At 35.8% G+C, this 23,214-nt stretch overlaps 1 protein-coding gene and 1 non-coding gene across 2 annotated transcripts in view; one reads left to right on the top strand and one right to left on the bottom strand.

Annotated features, from left to right (window-relative positions):
* The window catches only part of LOC138173873 (serine/threonine-protein kinase VRK1), a 142,523-nt gene that overhangs the window by 28,474 nt on the left and 90,835 nt on the right, over positions 1-23,214 (bottom strand). The window contains exons 6-11 of the mRNA XM_069103951.1: positions 21,022-21,130; positions 20,829-20,921; positions 13,883-14,015; positions 12,607-12,727; positions 12,236-12,294; positions 3,697-3,875 (exon numbers count right to left, since the gene is read on the bottom strand). Coding sequence (XP_068960052.1) covers positions 3,697-3,875; positions 12,236-12,294; positions 12,607-12,727; positions 13,883-14,015; positions 20,829-20,921; positions 21,022-21,130 — 694 coding nt within the window. The remainder of the gene's footprint in view (positions 1-3,696; positions 3,876-12,235; positions 12,295-12,606; positions 12,728-13,882; positions 14,016-20,828; positions 20,922-21,021; positions 21,131-23,214) is intronic.
* On the top strand, positions 18,156-18,262 carry LOC138173891 (U6 spliceosomal RNA). Its single transcript, XR_011171564.1, has one exon. It is a non-coding gene; the product is annotated as a U6 spliceosomal RNA (small nuclear RNA).

Here is a 23,214-nt window from a genome sequence, read left to right as displayed (position 1 = left end):
GTCCTGATCCATACCTGGTCACTGTACCCAGATGGCTCTGGAGGAGAAAGTGAGGCTGGTGTAATGCGAATGAGAATTTGAAGATATTCCCTGCCCCTTAACAAGCCTAGAGGAATTTGAAGACCTCCCCTGCTTTGAAAGTAAACTCTGCCCCCTAATAGGCTCAATGTAGTCACATGGAACCTATGATGGGAGAAATTTGCTGAAGGGTGGGGCAGAGTCCACAGGAAGCTGGTAATTAGAGCTAGCGAAATGGTGGGAAAAAGAGGACACTCAGGGAAGAAGTTAGTCAGGTTGGTGAGTAAATATTGATCTTGTACTAGTTTGTGGGAAGGCTAAAGGATGCTATGGCTCTCTGTGTTGTTAGGGCTTATTAACTTCTTTGCTGCCATGATGGAATCGGCTTACTGGTTTGGGGATTTTGTTTTCTGGTGTCTAAATAAATGCTTTGGTTCTGTCTACATGGAGAGTCTGCTATATTTTGTGATGGAGCACTGTACAGAAATATTTATAGTCACGGTCAGTGCACTGGCACTAGCTGGTGGCTTTGCATAGCACTCTCTTACTTAAATCCAATTCACTTGCATGTCACCTCCTTGATGTCACAGTTCTCTTCAAGAACAAAGTAAAAACTGCAAAGCATGCAGCAGCAATCTTCCTTGTCACAACAGTAACTTTCTATGGTCAGAATTTTTTTTCTGTTGTTTGCTCATTTTCCCCATCTATTTCTTGACTTGTAACTCCTTACTAAAGTAGAGTTCTACTTCCAGGGCAGAGGGTGCACTGTCCCAAGTTTTTCCAGAAAAAAATTCATGGGACCTGTAAGTTTTCAGTTATTCCAAGGTTTTATGATTTAAGCAGAGGTGTGTTTATCACTGTCCTGGCCTGTACTCTGATCTGTGAGTGACCACAAGCACTCTTCTCTGCCCTGGAACTGTGATGAGGGTCCCTGGTTCCACTGTAGCACAAGCTCTGCTGTGCTAGTGCTCCTCCTTGCCCTGGGACTGTCAGCCAGGACTGGACCTGGATCCAAGAACAGGCAAAGCAACAGTCCTGCCTCAGTGCTAGCAAAGAGATCCCAGCAATAATCTTCCAACCAGGTGTTTAAGCACTTTACTGTGTGTGAGCTGAGAGCACCAGAAGCAGCTGTGGCCACTGGTTTGCTGGGGCCTGATCTGTGCTGGCACAGTGTGCTGGAGTGGGCTCCACTCTCACTCAGGTGCAACAAACCTATCCTGCTGAACTTCTCAGTTGTGTTTGGTTGGAAAATTATTTCACTTCATCCTTCTGTGGGTTTTACTGCTCCAAGAACTGCTTTATGGAATTATTTATAAGTGTTTGGATGGGTTTGGGGAAGAACTCAGGGGAGTTGATATCTTTTCTCTGCCATTTTGGCTCCACCCACCTATTATATTTTTTATAGCCACTATCTAGTTGAGTGATATGATCTGAGCAGAAAGTAATTTACAAAATCTACAGTAGTTATAGTTAGATGGACATCTGTGTATAAGAGCAGGAGCAAAAGAGATAGGTCAATCATGTAGCAAAAGTGACACACTGCTTAAGTCAATCAGTCAATAAATATTTATTAAATGCTTACTTTGTGCCAGGTACTGTGCTAAGCACTAAGGATACAAAGAAGGACAAAAGACAGCCTCTGCTCTCAAAGAACTCTCAGTAAAATGGCCAACACCATATGCAAACAACTACGTAAAAACAAACTATCTATAGGATAAATTAAAGATAATCAATAGAGGAAAGACACTAGAATTCAGGGGGACTGGGGAAAGCTTTCTGTAAAAGGTAGGATTTTTGGTTGGAATCTGAAGGAAGACACAAGGCATAGATGATAAAGAGCATTCCAGGCATGGCATAAAGCTGATGACAAAGCCCAGAATTCAGAGATAGGAGTTTATTGTTCAAGCAAGGAGGCCAGTGTCATTTGGATCACAGACTATAAGAAGGGCCATAATACTGGAAAAGTATTCGGAGGAGTAGTGGGGGACTGGAAGGCAGAAGATTATGAAAGGTTTTAAACATTAAACAGAGGATTTTATAATTGATCCTAGAGAACAGTGAACCACTGGAGTTTATTAAACAGGGATATGACATGGTCAGACCTGTATTTTAGATAGATCAACTGAGTGGAAGATGCATTGGAGTGGGGAGAGATTGGTTTCCATGAAATATTTTAAAAAACAGAGGAAGGCCTCCATGAGTAGATAAAATATAAAGAAGAATCTATAGAGGGATATGGACAAAAATACGTAGCATAGAATGATAAATCACAGAAGAGTTGTGACCTGCACCAACACAAGACAGTCACATAGGTGAAATCACATATACACTTAAGTAAAAATATATGTGGTCCTTTTGCCCAAATAAGTAAAATCTATAGCTTCTTAGCTAAATCATTAACTTTTTTGTCAAAAGTGATATATTAGCTTTCTGGCTCTCAGTATAATTTTGAATATCTTTTAATACAGTATACTGTCTCAAAGAAAAGGTCATGCGTGTATATAGCATATATTTATGCAAATGTGTATATTACATTATACATAATATACATTACTACATGTTATAATAATATATTACACAAACACACATAATAAATACATAAACACACTCCACAAAAGTCCTATTCTAATATCTCATCACTGTATGGTGGCAACACTTTGTTTTCAAAGGCTGTGCTAACAGGACACAAATTCTGGCAGGTACTAAACCAAGTGTGTGCCAAGTATGTCTGTGTTTCAAGGAACACACCCTTGTTAAAAAAGCTCCTCCCAAGTCAGCCATAGAGAGATAAACTTTTCTTAAATTACATTAGAAGGAAAGCTCCTTGCAAGTAGAAATTATTCCATTTTATTGTGCTGATACCCTAGCATAGTGTCTGACACATAGTAAGTACTTAATATTTAATCGATTCTGAAAAAGAAACTCACATCCATCTAAGAAAGGAGTTACCTACACCAAAAAAAATTACTGATCCCCAAACTACTTAAGTAAATATATACAAACAATACAGATTCATCCTTTAAAAAAAATAATAAGCAGATCCAGAGAAATATCTGCAATCCCCACAACGTTTCCATAAAAATAGCTCTAAGTGCTCACTACTAACTCCATTTAGTCTACAAATCTTTCAAGAATTCCCTCTTTAAATACAAAACTTTATAGAGTAATTTGTTTTTGAGGAACACAAAATCATAAAGAACAAATGATAAACATTCCATAATCCCTACAAGAGGAAACAAGATGAGCAGGAAGGAACAGTTCAGGAGAACTAATACACATACAGACAGTAATGAATTTCTAAGAAGCTCGTTAAAGTCTCTATCTTTGCAAGGGTGCTGAATTCAACCTAAAATGTTAGGACCTTCAATTTTGGCAGAGGTGAATAAGAATATAACAATTTCTGTAATATATACTTAGTAAGTAACTGTTTATACACAGAGTTATCTTTTAAACAAATGATTATGGACAATTACATAGAATATTAAGATAACAAATGCCTCCCCTTATAAATTATAAAAATAAAGATTTGACTAGTCAATAACCTACTTATTGAAGAAAAAATATGACTAAATCTCTCATTCTCCCACAGTGCTTCTACAGTTATGAAAACTAATTTCAAAACCATCAATAACTATTTTTAAACATACAAAAAATAATTTATATCATAAGAGAAATTACCTTTGGTCCTATTTTTGTTAGTAAATCTCCATTTTCCAAGATACACAAGTCCAGTTTGCCATCATCCTTATTTCCTGTAGCCTTTAACCCTTGCAAAAGAATTTCTCGTAAATTCTGATAATGAGGTTTTTCTGTGTAGCCCAATAATTTCACTTCTTCCATATACTTAGCAATTTCATCTAAAATAAAAATAAATCACATTTTTCTTTCTTAACTTATTCATCTTAACCATAACCAATGCAATCATTTGCCAATATAATTTATTGTATTTTTCAACATGATTAAATTTATCATATTTAGAGTTCTGTGCATTAATATATTAATATATAATATATGTTCAAGACATTAATATATTTGAAAAAAATTCCCCGAATTTTAAAAATTCACTTACTGAGAAAAAAGTACAATTTGGATTCAGGAACTGTAGGGTTAATAAATTAGGAAAAAATGTATTTTCCCTTATGTTCTAAAAACCATGCTACAGTTGAGACATCAATAAAAAGAAGACTATTAAAAACACTTTTATAGAAATAACAGGAAAGTTTTAAGAGTTATAAGAACATTTTTTTTTGCTTTTTTTGGAGGGCAATTGGGGTTAAGTGACTTGCCCAAAGTCACATGGCTAGTAAGTGTGTGAAGTGTCTGAGGCCAGATTTGAACTCGGGTCCTCCTGACTCCAGGGAAGGTGCTCTATTCACTGCGCCACCTAGCCGCCCCAAAAACACATTTTTTTAAACTAAATAAAGTACTTATTACCAAAAATAGGAAAGCTAATCCACGGAAGGGATTAAGTAAACAAGCTCCAGAAAACACTGAACACAATAGTGTAGTGCTTGTTAAACCCAAGAACACCAATTACTGGGGTAACAGCAATTTATTCAACAAAAATTGATTGGAGAACCAAAAAGCAGTCTGGCAGAAATTAGGTCTAAATGACCATTATATTATGCCATTTACTAAAATAATCAATTATGAAGCACACAATAAACATGTTCTTTGTTTGTTCCAGGCATTGTACTAGGCGCCAGTGACAAAAAGACAAAATTCAAAGTCCTTGCCTTCACAGAGTTTATATTCCATCAGGGAAAAAACATGTACATATATTAGTAAATACAAAATGGATACCAGGTGAAGAGGATAGTGATAGAGCTTATTTTCCAGCAGTAGAAACAACCTGTACACATAATTTGAAATAAAATTGGAAAGGTAAGTCAGGGCCTGGTTGAGAAAAGTTATAAATGCTAAATAATGGAACTTCCTGTTTAAAATGGCTAAATAAACTATCTCAGGGAAGGCTAATTCTTGCACATGTACTCCAGCAAAGACCTAAAATAGGCACAAATTAAACAATGACCAAGAAATCCAAAGGAAAATACCATAAAATAAAATAAAAGTAAATGCTTTTATCCAGTCTGATTCTCACATAGAAAGACATCCAGAAGATGAGGGCAAAGTCAAAACAATCTACCAAGAAAGCTAATAGGGGCACCTAAAGTCTGAAAATTTGTACCCAGGGCTAGGAAGACTGGAAGGATTGCAAAAGGAAGTTCCAGGTTTCTTGGAAGCCTGCAACACTTTAAGGAGAAAAATGGAGGCCCAAAGTCAACAGCACCAACGACAGGATAGCAACACTCAGACCCAGACACTCTAGGAGCTCCAAGAGTTCATAGCACAACAGTGGTGGGCTCTGAAGCTAGAACATCCAGGGGAGCTCCAAATCTACCAGCATTCTGAATGAAGACACCACAGCAAGCAGAAAACCCAGTTAATCAAAGTCAAAAACACAATAACTGATCACACCAACTCTAAAAAGAGAACGAGACAGGGTAAAGTTGACCCTGGAACAAAGTCTGAAATCAGGAAATAAAATGGAAGATGTGAGTTAACAGAAGGCAAAGAGATTATTACACATTCTAAAATGTCCAGGAGTTCAAACAAAAAGAAAAGAATAACTCTACAACAATTACAAGGAACATAAAAAAGAAAACCTCAGAGAGAGAGAGAGAGAGAGAGAGAGGGAGAGAGAGTGTGTGTGTGTGTGTGTGTGTATCTTGGCCATATAAAAGAGTAAATCACTCTATAAAGTTTTGTATTTAAAGAGGGAATTCTTTTTCTTTTTTTTAAGTAATTGGGGTTAAGTAACTTGCTCAAGGTTACACAGCCAGTTATTTTGTGTGGGTGCCAAGTATCTGAGGCCAGAACCGATCCCAGGTCTCCCGATGCTGGGGCCAGTGCTCTTACTCACTGCACCACCTGGCCACCCCAAAAGAGGGAATTCTTGAAAGAGATTTGTAGACTAAATGGATTCAGTAGTGAGCACGTTGAGCTATTTTTTATGGAAAGGTTGTGGGGATTACAGATATTTCTCTGGATCTGCTTATTTTTTTTTAAAGGATGAATCTGTATTGTTTGTATACTTTTATTTACTTCACTAGTTTGGGGATCAGTAATTTTTTTGGTGTAGATAAATCCTTCCTTAGATGGATGTTTCTTTTTCAGAATCAATTAAATATTAAGTACTTAACTATGTGTCAGACACTATGCTACTTTTTTTTGGCCAAAAAAAGTAGAAAGAATGAAACAACAAACTTAATAAGTGATTATCAACTGAATAAGAAGGTAACAACTGATAGGGGAATAACTTAATTCTTAAAATTGGTAAACTTTACCCATGCAGAGGACACCTTAAAAGTTAAATGGGCCCAAATGGAAATCAGTGACTCCATGAGATAATAAATAAATATTAGGATAAAGTAAAAATACTGAAAAAATGTAAAGCAACTACAATCAGAAGCAAGTGACAAAGGAAGATAATTTAAGAATCAAACTCCCTGAAAATCACAACAACAAAAAAACTCAGTCAAGTATCATATTTTTAAAATTTTTTTAAATATCTGACCATAGAACTATTAGAACTAAAAGGTAAAATAAAAATAAATTCAGCTCCTGAAAGAAACCCCAAAATGAAAACTCTGATGAATGTCATAACCAAAAATCAGAACTTCTACATCAAATAAAAAATACTGCAAGCTGCCAGAAAAAAAAGAGCTCAAATTCTAAGGAAACAAAGTTATAATCACAGAAGGTTGAGCAGCCACTACCATAAACAACATGAAAGTCTGGGGAGAAATAAGATTTGAAAAGACAAAACATGAAATCTTAAAACCAGAAAGAACTCATCCTGCAAACTAAGTATAAATCCTAAAGGGGAAAAAATGGATCATGAAATGAACAGAGGACTTTCAAGTATTCCCAATGAAAACACCAGAGCTGAGTAAAAGCTGTGAAATGCAAACAAAAGAGTCAAGAGAAATTTAAATTCCAGCAATTGGAAGAAGCTACACAATGATGAAATTCTAATGTTCTAATTAGAGACAGAAGAAATAAATGCTTTCCAAAACCTTAATATCTTCAAAGGGGCAATGAAGAAGTTAAATAAGAGTAACAGTTGGACTGAGGGAAGTTTTAATGTTTTGATGATCTTAAAAGAGGTAAACAAGGGGGGTGGAGTCAAGATGGCAGAGTAGAAAAAGGACTTCCTTGAGGCTCTGGCTTCTACCTCTCCATTTCATGTAAAAAATTACTCTAGACAAACTTTGGAGCTACAGAACCCACAAAATGACAGAGAAGCTAACCTCCCTCTAAAGACAGTCCAGCAGGCTGGCAGGAAGGGGCCAGCACAGCCCTCCAGGAGGTGAGCCCAGCCCCACTGGAGCCGGAGGTTTTAGCCTCAAGGCAGCCACAACCAGTCCCCAGCTGGAGGGACTTCAGATCACCAGCAGCTGTGTCAGTTTCCAGAATTATCAACACATAGATGCTAAGGACAAAGTAAGAGGTCAGTGCAGTGTGGATTTGGGGATCCAGTAGTCCAAGTGAGCGGTCAGGCCTTTACCCCCGGAGGGAGAAGCCACTGAGGTGCTGCAGTCATGTAGCCGCCACTACATGAATTCTCCAGAGCTCCTGGCCTGCAGATTGTAGGGGTACCAAGCCACCAGTCTGAGGGGTACAGGTATACATAGATGGAGGGCACAGGACAAATTTAATAGGAAGGGATGATAGTTAAAAGGTGAAATTAAGAGATGAGAGAGGAATATAATAAGAGGATATGGGAAGACACGGAATGAGGTAAACTATCTCATACAGAAGAGGCAAGGAAAAACAGTTACAATGGAGGGGAAGAACAGGAAGGCAAAAGGGAATGGGTCAACCTTATTCTCATTGAATTTGGCTTGGGGAGGGAATGACATACACACTAAATAGGGTATCACCCTACAGGAGAGTAGAGGGGAAGGAGATGAGAGGGGGAATGATGGAAAGGAGGACAGGCTGGGGAGGAGGGAAGTTGGAAGCACCCACTTTTGAAAAGGGACAGGATCAAAGCAGAGAATAGAACAAGTGGGAAGTGGGATAGGAGGGAGGGAAATATGGTCAGTCTTTTACAATATATCCACTATGGAAATGTTTTGCATAGCTACATATGTACAACCTATATTGAATTGCTTATCTTCCTAGTAAGGGTGGGTGACAAGGGAAGAAGGGAATGAATCTGGAATTCAAAGTTTTAAATTCAAATGTTTAAAAATATATATATGCTATTATTAACATTATTTTACATGTAACTAGGAAATAAGATATACAAGCAGTGGGGCATAGAGATCCACCATGCACAACTGGAAAATTGGAGGGAGTATGGGAGAAGATATGGGAGAGAGCAGATTGGAAGAGGGGATATCCAGTGGGATCACTATGTTGAGGTGGTGGATAGGGGAAAAACGGGAAGAAAATTTTGTAACTCAAAATCTTGTAGAAATGAATGATGTAAACTAGAAGTTAAAGCATTTGATAAAGTAAAAAAAAAAAAAGAGATAAACAAAAAGATGAAAGGAATTGTTTAGGGGACAAAAAAGGATCAAGGGGATTATTTTTCATAACAGGGATGGGATGTGAGAAGGTACATGGAAGAAATGATGGAGGACTAGAATCACATAGTCCTCACTCTTACCTGAATGAGACAAAGGAGAATTGAAAATACAAATGCAGGGGTGGCTAGGTGTCGAAGTGAATAGAGCACATGCCCGGGAGTCAGGAGGACCTAAATTCAAATCCAGCCTCAGGTACTTAACACTTAATAACTGTGTAACCTTGGGCAAGTCACTTAATCCCAACTGCCTGGCCCTCCCCCCTCCAAAAAGAAAGCAAATGCAAACACACACAAACACACACACACACACACACACACCCATATATACCCTAGAAATATATTAAATTCAATAGAACAAAACACAGGACAGAAAGAGGGGAACTTAAGACTAGTATGAGTGTGAGAACAGTCACAAGGAAAACAAATGTCAACCTCAGAGAGTAGATTATGAAAGGAGGATTTTTTGAAGAATCAGAGATTTAGACCAGAGATAGGGGAAGAAAAGTGGGGCAGTGGAGCTGAAACATATTACCTCAATAATAGATAGATACTGTTAATCAAACTCTATCATCTTTTTTCAAAAAAGGGGGAAGGCAGAATGGAGCCAACATTAAAGTGGGATAAAAAAAAAAGCAAACTATAAATAATCCAAAAATTTTATTTCCCAACAATTCTAATGCTTACTTCTATCCTTACTTCCCAGTTAAATCATTTAGAAAAGTTATTTGCTAATAAGTTTTGTGACTTCTACTAAAAGCATACATAAGAAAAAAAAAAGATTTCCAAAAAGAACTACAGAAAAAAAAATCTACCTTGCATATAAAGGGAATGATTAGCTTTAGAGTAATCAAATGTTGGCTATATGTATGCGCATGTATGATGTACACATATGGGTATATATCTGTGTATGTATGTTTATAAAGGGAATACTTTTTATAATAATAAAATAATAAAAAGTCATTATACTGGTGTCCACCGGACACCATGAAAAGGTCTCAAGGGATGATTAACTAAGTGACAGACCCATGACTTGGTGGGTGGCTCTACTTCCATCTCCAAGATCTAGAAATTCTCTAGTACTTAATCAATGTCAGAGTCCTGAACAAAGTTACCAATCTTACAAGGTTGTTATTTATGCTACTGCTAGCCAGGCTGCCATTTTGTCTAGGAATAAATCTGAGAATGTTCAGAACTTGCTGCAGTTTAATGTCAATCCTCTTTCGCTTGATATTTGAAGCCAGTTGAGCAAAAATGATATTGAGTGAATAATTCAAGAAACTAAAAATACAAGGCTGAGGATGAGAAGTAGAGAAACAAGGTAGCTTCCAAGAACTCAGAAGAATCTTATGCTTTCAACACAAAGGTTAGTAGAGGATAAGAAACTTATAAGGCAAAATTGGTGATAACAACAAATAGAAGATACCAGAAGGATACTTGGTAGAATCCCAGGTGGTAGAACAGCTTTAGCCAAAAGGAGCCTCAAGCGAGCCCACCACTGAAGAGTTCTACTAAATGTACTAGGAAAGAAAGAATTCAACACAACTTTTCAAAAACTGAAGGATTCAAATCTGTAGCCAAAGGTAGGTAGAGTGGAAATTTTAAAATAACATTTGAATTAATGTGTAAATCTGAGCATTCTGAACACTTGAAAATGTGCAGAGGGAAAAAAGTGAATAACATTACACTTGATCAGCACTGTAAACAAGTGGAAATACAATTCTTGTCCTGAAGAATAGACAATTATTTAAAATTAGCACAGCAAAACAATTACTGGTGACCAGGAAGGTAAAATATGATATTCGGTTCTCTTTCTTGAAAGAACTAGACCACATTCCATTTTTAGCTGCAAAACATGGTATAATGACTTAGGATTTACTTAACATCATTAAACAACTGCTATGCAGGAAGTGTATGTTTAAAAGTTTTCATATCCAACAAATATAAGGAACTGATTCAAATTTATAAAACAAAGAACTATTTCCCAATAGATAAATGGTCAAAAGACACGGATAGGCTACTTTCAAAGGAAGAAATCCAGCAACCATTAACAACCATCGGAAATATCAATGATCATAGTAAAATGCATTTTAGCACTAATAATTAGATAAATTAAAGCAATTTTGAGGTTCAACTTCATACTCAGACTAGCAAAAAATGACAAAAGAAGAAAATGACAAAAGTTGGAAGAGTTGCAGGAAAACAGATGTACTACTGATAGAGCTAGGAATTGGTCCAACCTTTCTGGAAAGCAATTTAGAAATAAGCCCACAATGTCACTAAAACACATACATGCTTTGACCAAACTATATTACAAGTAGGTAACCTATTGCTTAGTCATTCAGTCGAGTCTAAATGTTTGTGACCCTCTGGGCCATACTGTTCATAGGGTTTTCTTGGCAAAGATTCTGGAGTGGTTTGCCATTTCCCTCTCTGGTGGATTAAAGCATACAGAGGTAAAGTAACTTGCCCAGGTTTACAGAGCTAGTATGTATCTGAGGGTGAGTATTAACTCAGATCTTCTTAACTCTAGGCAGGCCCAGCCTCCATCCACTGAGCCATCCAGCTGCCTAGGTGACCTATACATCAAAGAAAGAGGAAAGGGTTTTATATGTACAAAAATATTTATAGTAGCAATTTTTGTGGGAGGGAAGGAGAAAATAAGCATGTATTAAGAACCCACAACTATGTTAAACACTTCAAAAATATTCTCTCATTTGATCCTCACAACTCTATGAGGTAAGTTCTATTACTCTATTTTACAGCTGAGGAAACTAAGGCAGACTAATGTTATGTTACTTGCCCAGCCACGGTCATATAGCTATCAAGAAACTGAGGCTGCATTTGAATTCAAGTTTTCCTAACTATAGTTCCAGTGCTCTGTTCACTGTGATACCCAGCTGTCCTGGCCCAAAACTGGAAACTAAGAGGTTACTTCAAAGTGGCTAAACAAAATGAGCTACATAAATGTAAGTGAATCTCACTGTGCCTTAAGAATATGACAAAATGGAAAGTTTCAGAGAAAACTAAGAAGACTCCCATGAATTGATGTAGAGTAAAGTGAGTAAAACCATAACAATCTATGTAATAAGGACATAAAGAAATAACTTCAAAAGACTTTGGAATCTGATCAACCCAATGACAAACCATAAGTCTAAAAGAATAAAAATGAAACATGCTGCTGACCTTCTGTTACATAAGTGATGATGAAAAAGATATACGTTCTGAGACATGACCAGTGGAAGAATTTGTTTTGATGGACTATACAAGTATAAATGTTGAGAGTTTTATTTTTCAGAATTTTTTAAAACTTGGTCAGTTAGGGAGAAAGTAGGAAGCAGAAAGGGAAGGGAAAAAAAATTTGCACAAAAAAATAAGCCAACCCAACACATTAGTATTATTACTATAGTTGTTTTTTATAAGTTATAAATTATCTATGTGTTACATAAATTTTGTGTTTAAGATTGTTGTATGTGTTAATTAAATTATAATAAATTTGGAAAAAAAAAAAGATTACTTTCCACAATTCTATTCTCATAATATTTTGCTGAAATTTCTGATATTAAGAGGAATTATACAGTTATCACAATTTTTTTCTTCCCAAAACAAAAACCTTCCTACCTGGTTTGTTTTTCTCAGGAAAACACTTGTCCATCAAACTTGCAATATTTTCTCGGTAGCTGAGAAAGATCAAAGAATGAATAACTGTTTAAGGTTTCATCCTTCAGTAGATTGTTAATAGCAAGATGAGGTGAAATAGCAAATTTAAAATGGAATTATGTGATATCCTAGATATGCTAATGGCTTTGCTTAAAAAAACATACATAAATAAGGGCACATGCTAAGTCTACCCAATTACGTTACTGTTAAACAGTTAAACAGAGTTTAATCCAAATATTCTAGCCTATTTTAACTTTTAAAAAATATAAGTGCCAAAGAAAATTCTATTACAAGTCAGTCTGAGGGAAAAAAAAAATCACATTTTCCTCTACCTAATTTTGGAATCTCTGACGTAGTTAGGATCTTTCAAATTGTCCTCCCAAGGGAGATGGCCACTAAGCCACTGGATCATGCAGTAACCTAGTATTTCCAAGTCACCCCGTCTTGATGGAGCTGAAATATAAAGCAAGAATTAGGCATGCTGAACATTTTAAAGTAATTACTTCAAATATATGTAAGATAAACTAGAAAAAAGAATATAACTGAAGTCTTTTATTATAAAAATTTTCATGCATTATTTAAAGCAAAAATTGGGATAATATAAAAATTGACTTCTCTTCAAGTAATAGGGCCACTGAGTATCACAAATCTGTAATGTTTCAAGAAACAACATTGAGATACACAAACCCACAAAGAAATAAAATTTAAAAGATTTTATTGATACACTGATTTCAGTGTTACTCTTAGGAAACATAGATGCAATCAAAAGATCATCAAGCTCTTTAAGAGGTACAGTTTTCAATTTATACTCTTCTGAATTCAGAATAGATCAAGTATTTATGATTATCGAAAGACACTAATTGAAATTTCATTTTAAAAGACCTTCACCTTTTTTATACAATACCTAACTGGAAATGCATAAGCGACTTAAAGTCAGAATTATTTTTTAACATATGACACATTTGTTAAACTGTGAACAAATTCTTTTTTTTTTTTAAGCAATCTGGGTTAAGTAACTTGCTCAAGCTTACACGCCCAGTTATTTCTGGGTGTGGTGCTGAGTATCTGAGCCCGGGATTTGATCTCCAGGTCATCCCAACACTGGAGCCAGTGCTCTTACTCGCTGAGCCACCTGGCCGCCCCTGTGAACAAATTCTTAAAGAAAATTCAAGAAACTAAGAAAGTTATCTTCAGAAAAAAATAATAGTAGCTAGCATTTTTATAGTGCTTTAAAATTTACAAAACAATTAACAAATATTATCTTATTTTATCATTAAACCAATTCTTCTAGTGCTACTATTATCCTCATATTGAAGATAAGGAAACTGAGGTAGATGCTAAATGACTTGCCCAGAGTCACAAGACTAGTAAATGTCTGAAGCCGGATTTGAATTCAAGTCTTCCTGACTCCAGGTCTAGGCAGTGGGCCATCTAGCCTTCACACAGTTAAAAAACCTTCTCCATTTGAAAAAACTTTTTTAAAAAACAAAAGTGACCTAATGCCAGCCTTATGTCATTCAATTTTTTAAAAGTTCTAAATCAAAGAAACAGGGGCTCAAAATATGTTAGCAGTTTTAAAAATACTAACCTTAATTGTTATTTACTTACCCACACCTTTATGTGCATCAATACTTGTATATTCAATGGTTCCATCATGACACCTTTTAGGGTCTTCTTTGTATTCTTTATGAACTCCTTCTGGACAATACCGGTAAGCGAGGCCATAATCTACTAAATATACCTAGAAATTTCCAAATATCACACTAAGATTAAATCCAATTAAATACACACACACACACAAACCCAGAAGCAAAATACAATGGAATGTCATTATATTCCCAGGGTGAATTCATCTATAGGTTATCATGGAGGAGGACCCCTAAAAGATAGCTTAAGTCAAAATACAAAAATATTCATTCATTCAAAAATAATTTATTAAATAACTGCTACACGAAGAACTATCTGCTAGGGACTAAGGAAAATCTAAAGATAAGACCCCAGTCCCTTCTATTCAGACTAGGTACAGGGTTAAGCACAGCAGATATAAAGACAGGTCAAAAATAGCCCCTGTTCTCAAGGAATTCAATCTAACAAAAGAGGTAACAGTACAACTACATACAAAGAAGATATAGAGAGAATACATCACTAAGGAGAACTGGGAAAGGTTTCTTGAAGAACCGATAGTGAAATTGCTCAGTCAGGAGATGGAATGGCATGTGAGAGGAACACTAAAGAAGCCTATGGCACTGAATCACAGAATTCACAGGAGGTGGGAGAGGCCTAAGGGGTTAAGAGACTAAGTCAAAGTATTTTACGTTTGATTCAAAAGGTGAGTTTATTGAGAAGGAGTTTATTGAGTAGAAGAGTGACATGGTCAAAACCATACTTTAAGATCATTTTGACAGCTGAGCAGAAGAGAGATGGAAGTGGGAAGAGACCTGATGCAGGGTGACCAACTAAAAAGCTATTGTAATAATCCAGGTATGAGGTGATGAGGACCTGCAAGAAAGTAATGGTAGTGTCAGAGAAAAGAAGGGGGAGGGGGAGATTACAAAAATACAAACAATAGGACTTGATAAATGACTGGATGGGAGAGGGCAATAAGAAAGAGTAGAGTCGAGGATGACACTTAAGCTGTAAGCCTGGAGCAGTGGAAGGATAGCAGTACCCTTAAGAGTAATAGGAAAGTTAGGAAAAGGGGAGAATTGGGGAGGGTAGGGGAAGGGCAGAATATATTTAGTTCAGTTTTGGATATTTTGAGTTTAAGGCAACTATGGAAAAAGTAGTTTGAGATGTCCAATAGACTAGGAAATGTGTAAATGTGGTTAGGGTTAGATAAGAAGATTTGAGAATCAATCATAAGCACAGAGATAAAAATCAGATCTACTGGAACTGATAAGGCCACTTTCTCAGTAAACAGAAGTATAGTAAAGAGATGCTAAAGAAAAGAAAAGAAGGCCCAGGACCAAAGCCCTGGAGAACACTCATAGTTAATGTGCATGAATTAGATAAAAATCCAGCAATGGAAATTGAGGAGTAAGCAAAAATTTGGAGAACCAGGGGAGACTGGTGTCTCCAACACCTAAAAAGAGTATCAAGGAGAAGAGAGTGATCAGCAATATCAAAGGCAACAGACAGATAAAGAAGGGATGATGACAGATGAAAAGCCATTAGATTTGGCAATTAAGAGAGTATTAGTAAATGGAGGGAGTAATTTCAGTTAAATGATGAGATCAGAAGACATACTATAAAGAGTTAAGAGAGTAAGAAAAAAAAGAAATGAGAGCACCTATTATAGATGGCCTTCTCAAAGAGTTTAACCACAAAAGGAAGAAGAGATATGGAATGATAGTTGAATGATGTGACATGATGAACAGAGGAGAAAAGGGAGCTCTTTGTGAATGGCTTTAGTCTTTTCAGTGAAAAATGAGGCAAGGTTCTCAGTTGACAAAGTGAGAGGAGAGAGCTGTAGGAGATTTAAGAAACAATGAAAAGGTTTGGAAAATCTCCTGTGGTGAGGGGGGGAAATAAATCAAATACAGAGGTGTAAAAAGATTGCCTTGCCACAATGAGGGCCCAGTGAAACAATGCAATATAAAATTTTAGTGTTCCCAGGTTTTTTATCCTGTGATCCTCTTTATACTTTGTTGAGTAAGAATTCCTGCCTATACACAGTGAATCCTTCTTTCCATGGTCTAATTTGTTTGTGATTTGATTATATCTTAGTCATGCAACCAACTGAAGTCTTAATGGTGCATATTCAGTGCAAGTATATAAATGTTGACTAAGCATCTACTATGGGCCAAGCATCGTGCTAGGTGCTAGGGATACAAAAAGAGGCAAAAAACGTTCCTTGCCCTCCAGGAGTTCACAGTCTAATGGACAAGACAACATGCAAACAAATGTATAGAGAGCAAGCTATGAATAGGAAATAATTAAAAGAGGGAAATACATACAAATATACAAAGCAAGCTATGAATAGGAAATAATTAAAAGAGGGAAAGCACTGGAGTTAATAGGGATTAGAGAAGGCTTCCTATAGAAAGTGAGATTTTCATTGGGACTAGGGATTAGGAATTTATGTTGAGGCCAATTTCCTCTGACACTTTGGTCCTGTCCTTCTAAACTCTGGATGCTGTGACATTGCCAATATGGATAGGTTAGTTGATATTTGTCTCCACTCTGCCTTAATCCTTAAATTTCTTTTCTTAGTTTCCTAGGGGTTCAAGGTAGGTCCCTGCCTCAGCTGGTCTCAGTCTCCTTTCTGTATGATCACCAATAAGGAGTTGGTTCCATCCCCTGCTCTGCCCCTGACAGGCTTCATGGGATTTAAGAGATCGTGTTGTTCTCAGGCCTCCTCTATAGCTACCCTAGAACTGGCACACAGGCACTGACTTGCCCTTCTGTCTTGATTTAGCTACTAGTGCTCCAAGGAGTACATGGCCCAGACCTTTCTCCCTGTGCAGTGAACAATGGGAACTTCTGTTCTGCCAGACCAGAGACAGGTTTCAGGTTCACAGTTATTAGAACCATAATTAACTTGGAATCTACCACTCTACCCCACAAAGCACTGGATGATTTCTGGTCTGTTAGTCTGAGCTCACAATGGTTTTCTCCATAATACTCTTTGTCAGCACCTCTGCCACCTTTCCAGACCTTTTTACTGGAGTTCATACTGGCTTCCCTGGTAGAACTTCTCTATTTAGTCAGCTTCTACAATTACCTGAGCTCACACTAGTTTCCCTGCCAGCCTTTGCTGGCTTTGGGGCATCTATTTGTGTAGTTCTGAACTAAATGAAAGAGTTTCCTTCTGTTCCTTTCTTTATCATTAGTCTTTCTGGGTCCTTTTCAGATATATTATGGAGTTTATTTGGGAGAACTGATATTCTCTACATCATTTCATGTTGCTTTTGTTTTTTTTTTCCTGAAAACTGACTCTTCCTATCTCTCTCAGACTAGAGTTACAATGTCAAGCCACAAGCCCAATCGCAATACTAATCATCACAGAAACTTTAACCTGCTTCATCTTTCCCACCAGGGCCAGTTTGCTCCTCCTTAGACAGTCTTGTGGCCCTCCACTTCTGGGCAGGGGTGGGGAAGACTCAATATATGAGTGCTGAACTTATGCAGACAATAGAGACATTTTAGCTCTATGACAACTCCTGAACCTAAGCAAGCCTCAGCCTCAGAATCCTTAAAAACAAGTATACAACACCAAGCCCAGTTCATGTTGCCTTCTTAACCTAAAGTCCCTGGGTCCCTATTTTCCTAATGCTTATAAATGTTTTAATATTAAAATTTCTGTGAATTTGTGGTTTTTTTACTTGCCAAAAATTTTAAACAGGCCTCAAATAACTAAAATAATTTCTACTGTATTATGATACTTTAGTACTTGATATAGTGTTATATACTATTCTCTAGTTATTTCATATCTATTAATAGTCTCATCTCCCCTAATAGATTATAAGGTTCTCAAGGGTAGGCACTATAACTCACACTTTCATACTTTGTTCTTCTATCTCCTATGGAGACTGACACAAGGTTGAACATATATAGGAGATACTTAATAAGTACCTGTTGACTGATATCATTTGCTATTACTTGTTTCTTTCCCCAACCCAAAAAGACTTTTTTACTCTAATTCTGCTTGAGAGTCACTACTACAGTATATATCCAGTTTCTCAGTCTGATTTATAAGACAAATGCAATATCTATTCACTTCATAAAGTGATAAGCAGCATGGTAAAATGAAAAGAGTAGTGAATTTGAAACCACAGGACCTAGGTTTGAATTGCAGTTCTGCCACTTTCTGTGTACCTTTGGGAAAGTCACTTGGCATTTCTGTGCCTCAGTTTCCTTATGTATAAAATGTGAAGCTTAGGTGCTCACTTCAGCAGCACATATACTAAAATTGGAATGATACAGAGAAGATTAGCATGGCCCCTGTGCAAGGATGACACTCAAATTCGTGAAGCGTTCCATATTTTTAGAAAATTTGTAACTCAAAATCTGGCGGAAACAAAAAAGCAGTACATATTCAGAAGGAAATTTCACATCCCCTTAAGAAACTAAAGTATTAAAAGTTAGTTGTGAGTAAAAAAAAAAACGTGAAGCTTAGACTAGACAATCTTTAAAGGATTCTTCTGCTCTATAAAATAAAATTGACATGATACTTTATAGATTATAAAATTTAACTAAAGGATTTACAGATGATGTCCCCTATACAAAAATGCTAAAATATACATCATAAAGTTACTTTTTATTGTAGAGAAAAGAGAAGGAGGAAGGAGAAGAACATGGAGATTAGAGCTCAGAAGTAATGAGTTCATGATCTTGATATCATGTGGACCACTTAACTTTGGTCTGTTCCAAGGCCCTAACCCCAACCAGTCATTTGAAAGATGCATACAATTGAGCAAATGAGGAAATTCAATGGGAGTGAAAATGGAACAGGAACAAATTAATCAAGAATTTTTTTTTAAAAAGGAATAACCTCCTGACAGTGGTTTCATAAAATTACTTCCATGTAATAAATTATACCATGTCATATTTGATTAAAAATTGAAACTAGATACATTCTACATACTGTATTATATCTTTTATAACTTTAAAGTAAGTACCATTTCTAATCATACTATCTTGATTAAGAGAAGCTTCAAAATCATCCATAATCTTATCTATTTTGTATCTGACCTAAAAATTTTATATATAAAGCAAAATGGCTTGAAAGACTTAACATCAATTCTATGACAACCACAAAAATGTCTCAACAGAAACAAACAGTACAGGATAATATGTAAAAAGTAATATAATGGTCTCCTTTATTTTCTTCAACCACTACCTAATTTAGACTGTTAAAACCAAACCTGAACATCCCTATTCAAGGTACTACTGAATCAAGGTGCCCCTCTCTCCACTCTAATAGTAACTTCTATCAAAATCTTTCTCACTATATTTATTGGGATCCAGGCTAAGTAGTCTACTCATCCTAAAATGAGCTCTGCCTTCCAAAGACTGTATATTATCTTTAGGTTAATTTGGAAAACCTTCCCATAAGTTTACTCCCTTAACCATATATCTACAACTAAAGCTGACAAAAGGGCACAGAGTCCTGAGTGTGTACTGAGCCTACAAGTCAATCAAAATTGTTGAAATTCCGTCCAGGTGCTTAACTCTAGCCATTAGCACAGGTTGAACCCCACTTCTGGAATGCCCTTCCCTCCACACTTCTGCCTCTTGGAATACCTCGCTGTCTTCAAGAATCAGTTCAAGTACTACCTTTTTTTTCTAGAAGCTATCTGTGGTTCCCCCAGTTGCTAGAACATTCCCATCCAAGTATACCTTTCCTCTGCTTCCTATGTACCTTGTATTTACTAATATGAACACATGTTATCTCCCCCATTAAAATGAAAGTTCCATGAAGACAGGAACTGTTTTGCTTTTGTCCCCAGATCTTAGAACAGTAGCACATCCTCAGTCTGTAAATAATAAATGCTTTGTGACTGACCATAACTGATTGCACATCAATGGGAAATACAGGAAGGTGCTATGTTACAGCATTCATATCCTAGGAGTTGTTACAATACTGGCTGTACTTCACCTTGCAAAAACTCATATGCTTCAATAACTTCCCCATAATATGCTTGAGTTGTGTGTTGGGTTTTGTTTTCAGATTTTAGTGGCACAAGGGTAATGTGTATCACACAATTATCCATCTAGATAGCATTAGCTGCTAAATGCTGGTAATGGGTACAGGAGGGCTTGGATGCCTTTATGACCCTTGGAATTAATGAAGAGATAGTAAAATAAAATGAGGAATAATGATACAGAGAGTCAAAATGCAAATGTTTTCTTAGATCAATTAGGCAACTAAAATAATTGCTTATATATTAGCATACTCTATATCTAAAATTTCTTCATTTCTCTATGTCAACCTAGTGTTACTTTTAAGAAATTTATCTAGACCTCACTACTATTCTGCCAACTATATTAAAAGTACAGTAATATTAGTTTTTATTCTTTCCTAACAAAGTTAAAAATTGTGGAGGGAAAGGAAGAGACCATGGAAATACACATTTGAATTCTAGACACTAAAGAGTATAAAAAACTAGACAGCTGAGATATTTCTGTAAAACAACTGATTTGAATAATCAACATGTTAAAGACCAAATTTTCCAAGTAAGAGAAGTCTTACATTTGATGGATTTCTTGAACAAAGGAAATGAAAAAGTGACAAAGCAGACAGGCAAACATAATTCATTGGTGCACTATATAATTTTAAGCTTCCACCCCCAAATAGCTATTTGAAATTCATTTTGTATTCGCAAGCACTCTTCCTGAACATTATTTAGGGCAAAATAGCCAACTTGATAAAGTGTCAGCAAATTGCATCAAAAATATAGAATGCTAACTAGATAAAAGTGTCAAGTAGAAATATTATTATTACTATATCCACTTTTAAAAAGTTAAACTTCTGCTGGGGTTCAAAAGTTCAAAGTAACTTGATTTGTTGAATAGGTCTTAAATAGAAAAAAAATTAAAGTTATAAAACTACCTGGTCAGGGTTCTTGTAGTTCAGAAGAAGATTTGAGGCTTTGATATCTCCATGTACATATTCATGCTCATGGATATATTCCAGAATATCCAGCTAAGAAATGAACAAATAGAAATTAATGTAATACTAATTTCAACCAGCAGAGGACATGTACTGAACTTAAAGTAGCTTACACAGTATTACAAACACTTACTATTCTTAAGCTTAGCTGCAAGACAGTTTTTCGTGAAAACCTTTTGGCATTAGCTTCATACAATTTCTGAAGATCACTTCCAAAGCGATCCATTACCATAAACCTATAACTAAGAGCAAACAAAAAAATCAATGGAAGAAAGGCAACTCAGTGATCCACTTTGCAATTAAGAGATTATGCTTACCTCTTTAAGGAAAAAGTTCTTAATAAAATATCCTAAACACAAATGCTTGAAAAACAATTTTTCTATTGGAAATTAACACACTATTTCAATGACCTTCCTTTTAAATTTCTGCCTTAAACCAGCCTGACCAAGAGTTAAAAAGGATATTATCCACCTGAGAGAATCCTGTATATTCAATATCAATGGATTTGCCAGTAATCTTTTCCCATTTTTGGAGTCACTATTATTCCAATCATATGATTATTTTCATGAAATAGCTCTTTTAAAAAGAAGATACTTTTTTACCCCAAAGCTGCTAGATTTTTTTTTGTTAAAACACATACATCAAAATATGTCAAATCATTAATATCTAGATTCAATATGGCAGCTTCAACAATAGGGAAAAAATAGCCAACTTGATAAAATGTCAGCAAATTGCATCAAAATATAGAATACTAACTAGATAAAAGTTTTCACTATATATTACATAGTAAATGTACTGTAAAACTTAACTGAGTTGTAAATACATATTTCTTGTTTTTACTTTGACTACCACATTCACCTTCTATATTTTTCTGAATACTTAACATACAGGATACAGTAGAAAGGTCACTAGATTTGGAGTCAGAAGATCTGTCTTCAAATATCTGGTCTGCTAGTTATTATGTGTGTGTCCTTAGACAAGTGTTTTCACTTTTCTGGCTCTCTGGTTTTTTTATAAATAAAATAAAGGAGCTGGAACAGATAGCCACTCTGAGTATCCCTTTGACCCCACACTTAAAAGCAATAGCATCCTTAGAGTACAGGACATATACCCCTTACTTTATAATGGTGCTATCAATCAAATCTATATTCATGAATCAAAACAAGATGATACCTATCACAACATATTCAAAGTGGGTAAGACTTGAATGAAACAAACTTCTTCAACAACACCAAAAAAAGGCATTTAAATTACTCAAATTTCAAATAAGAGACATAAAACAATAATGTTATATATTCCAATTTACCCTGCAAAACAAGTAACTAAATGCTAATGATATCAATGTAAAAGTTATAAAAAGAAGATTATATATTTAACTCTGTCATTTATAAAATAAGAGAACTTTAGGACTAGAAAAACCATTGGGTATTATCTAATTCATTTTATTTTATAGATAAGACACTTGAGATTCAAAGAGATGAAATCAATGCTCAAGGTCACATGTCTAGAAAAAAGCAGAATGTAGGTCTCTTGATTCTCATTCCAGTGATGTTTCCACTATGCTACTGTCTAAAATACCTTTTTTCTATAAAATAGATCTATTCATTAGGCTATATCACAACTAGTGATGCAAAATGAAAAATGAGGGCTAGAGTATGGCAAGGCAGAAGATGAGTTCTGACTGACAGATTCAGAGCTGAGTAAATGACCAGACATCTAGAGTCCTGACTAATAAATACAGCCAACCTGGAAAGACATCTAAAGTAATGTTCTTTAGTGCCCAATCTTATTCCATAACAACCTGGTTTATATATTGAAAACATGCTTATTACATTTCCAGAAGCTGAAGAAATATCTAATGTTGCAACAAAATGAAGATTTCAAAAAGTCTCAAATTGGAATAATGAAACTGAAGCCAACAAGAAAAGATTTAATATAAATAAATGTAAAGTCCTATACTGAGGGTTAAAAAAAAACTGCACAGGAATGAATAAGTACTCACTAAAAAGCTATACGCTGAAAAAGAAGCAGAGATTTAAGTTTAATATAAGCTCACGATAAGCCAAGAGTGTGACATGACCAACAAAAGCTAATGCAAGCTTAGGCAACATTAATAGTTCTATCCAAACAAATGGACGTAAAACACCCTTTGAAAATAGCTTTCTTCTCCATACTCATCCTTCTTGACCTCTCTGCAGAATGTCACTGTTAACTACCTTGACCTCTTAGATACTCTCTCTTCTCTGGGTGTTAGAATTTTCTGTTTGTTTGGATTTTCTGGGTGTGTGTGTGTGTGTGTGTGTGTGTGTGTGTGTGTGTGTGTGTG

This window comes from Petaurus breviceps, unplaced genomic scaffold (assembly GCF_028583685.1).
Source record: "Petaurus breviceps papuanus isolate PSGF00001 unplaced genomic scaffold, PetGlider_PUasm1.0 66, whole genome shotgun sequence".
Classification (NCBI taxonomy): domain Eukaryota; kingdom Metazoa; phylum Chordata; class Mammalia; order Diprotodontia; family Petauridae; genus Petaurus; species Petaurus breviceps.
This window is presented reverse-complemented; position numbering and strand designations above follow the sequence as displayed.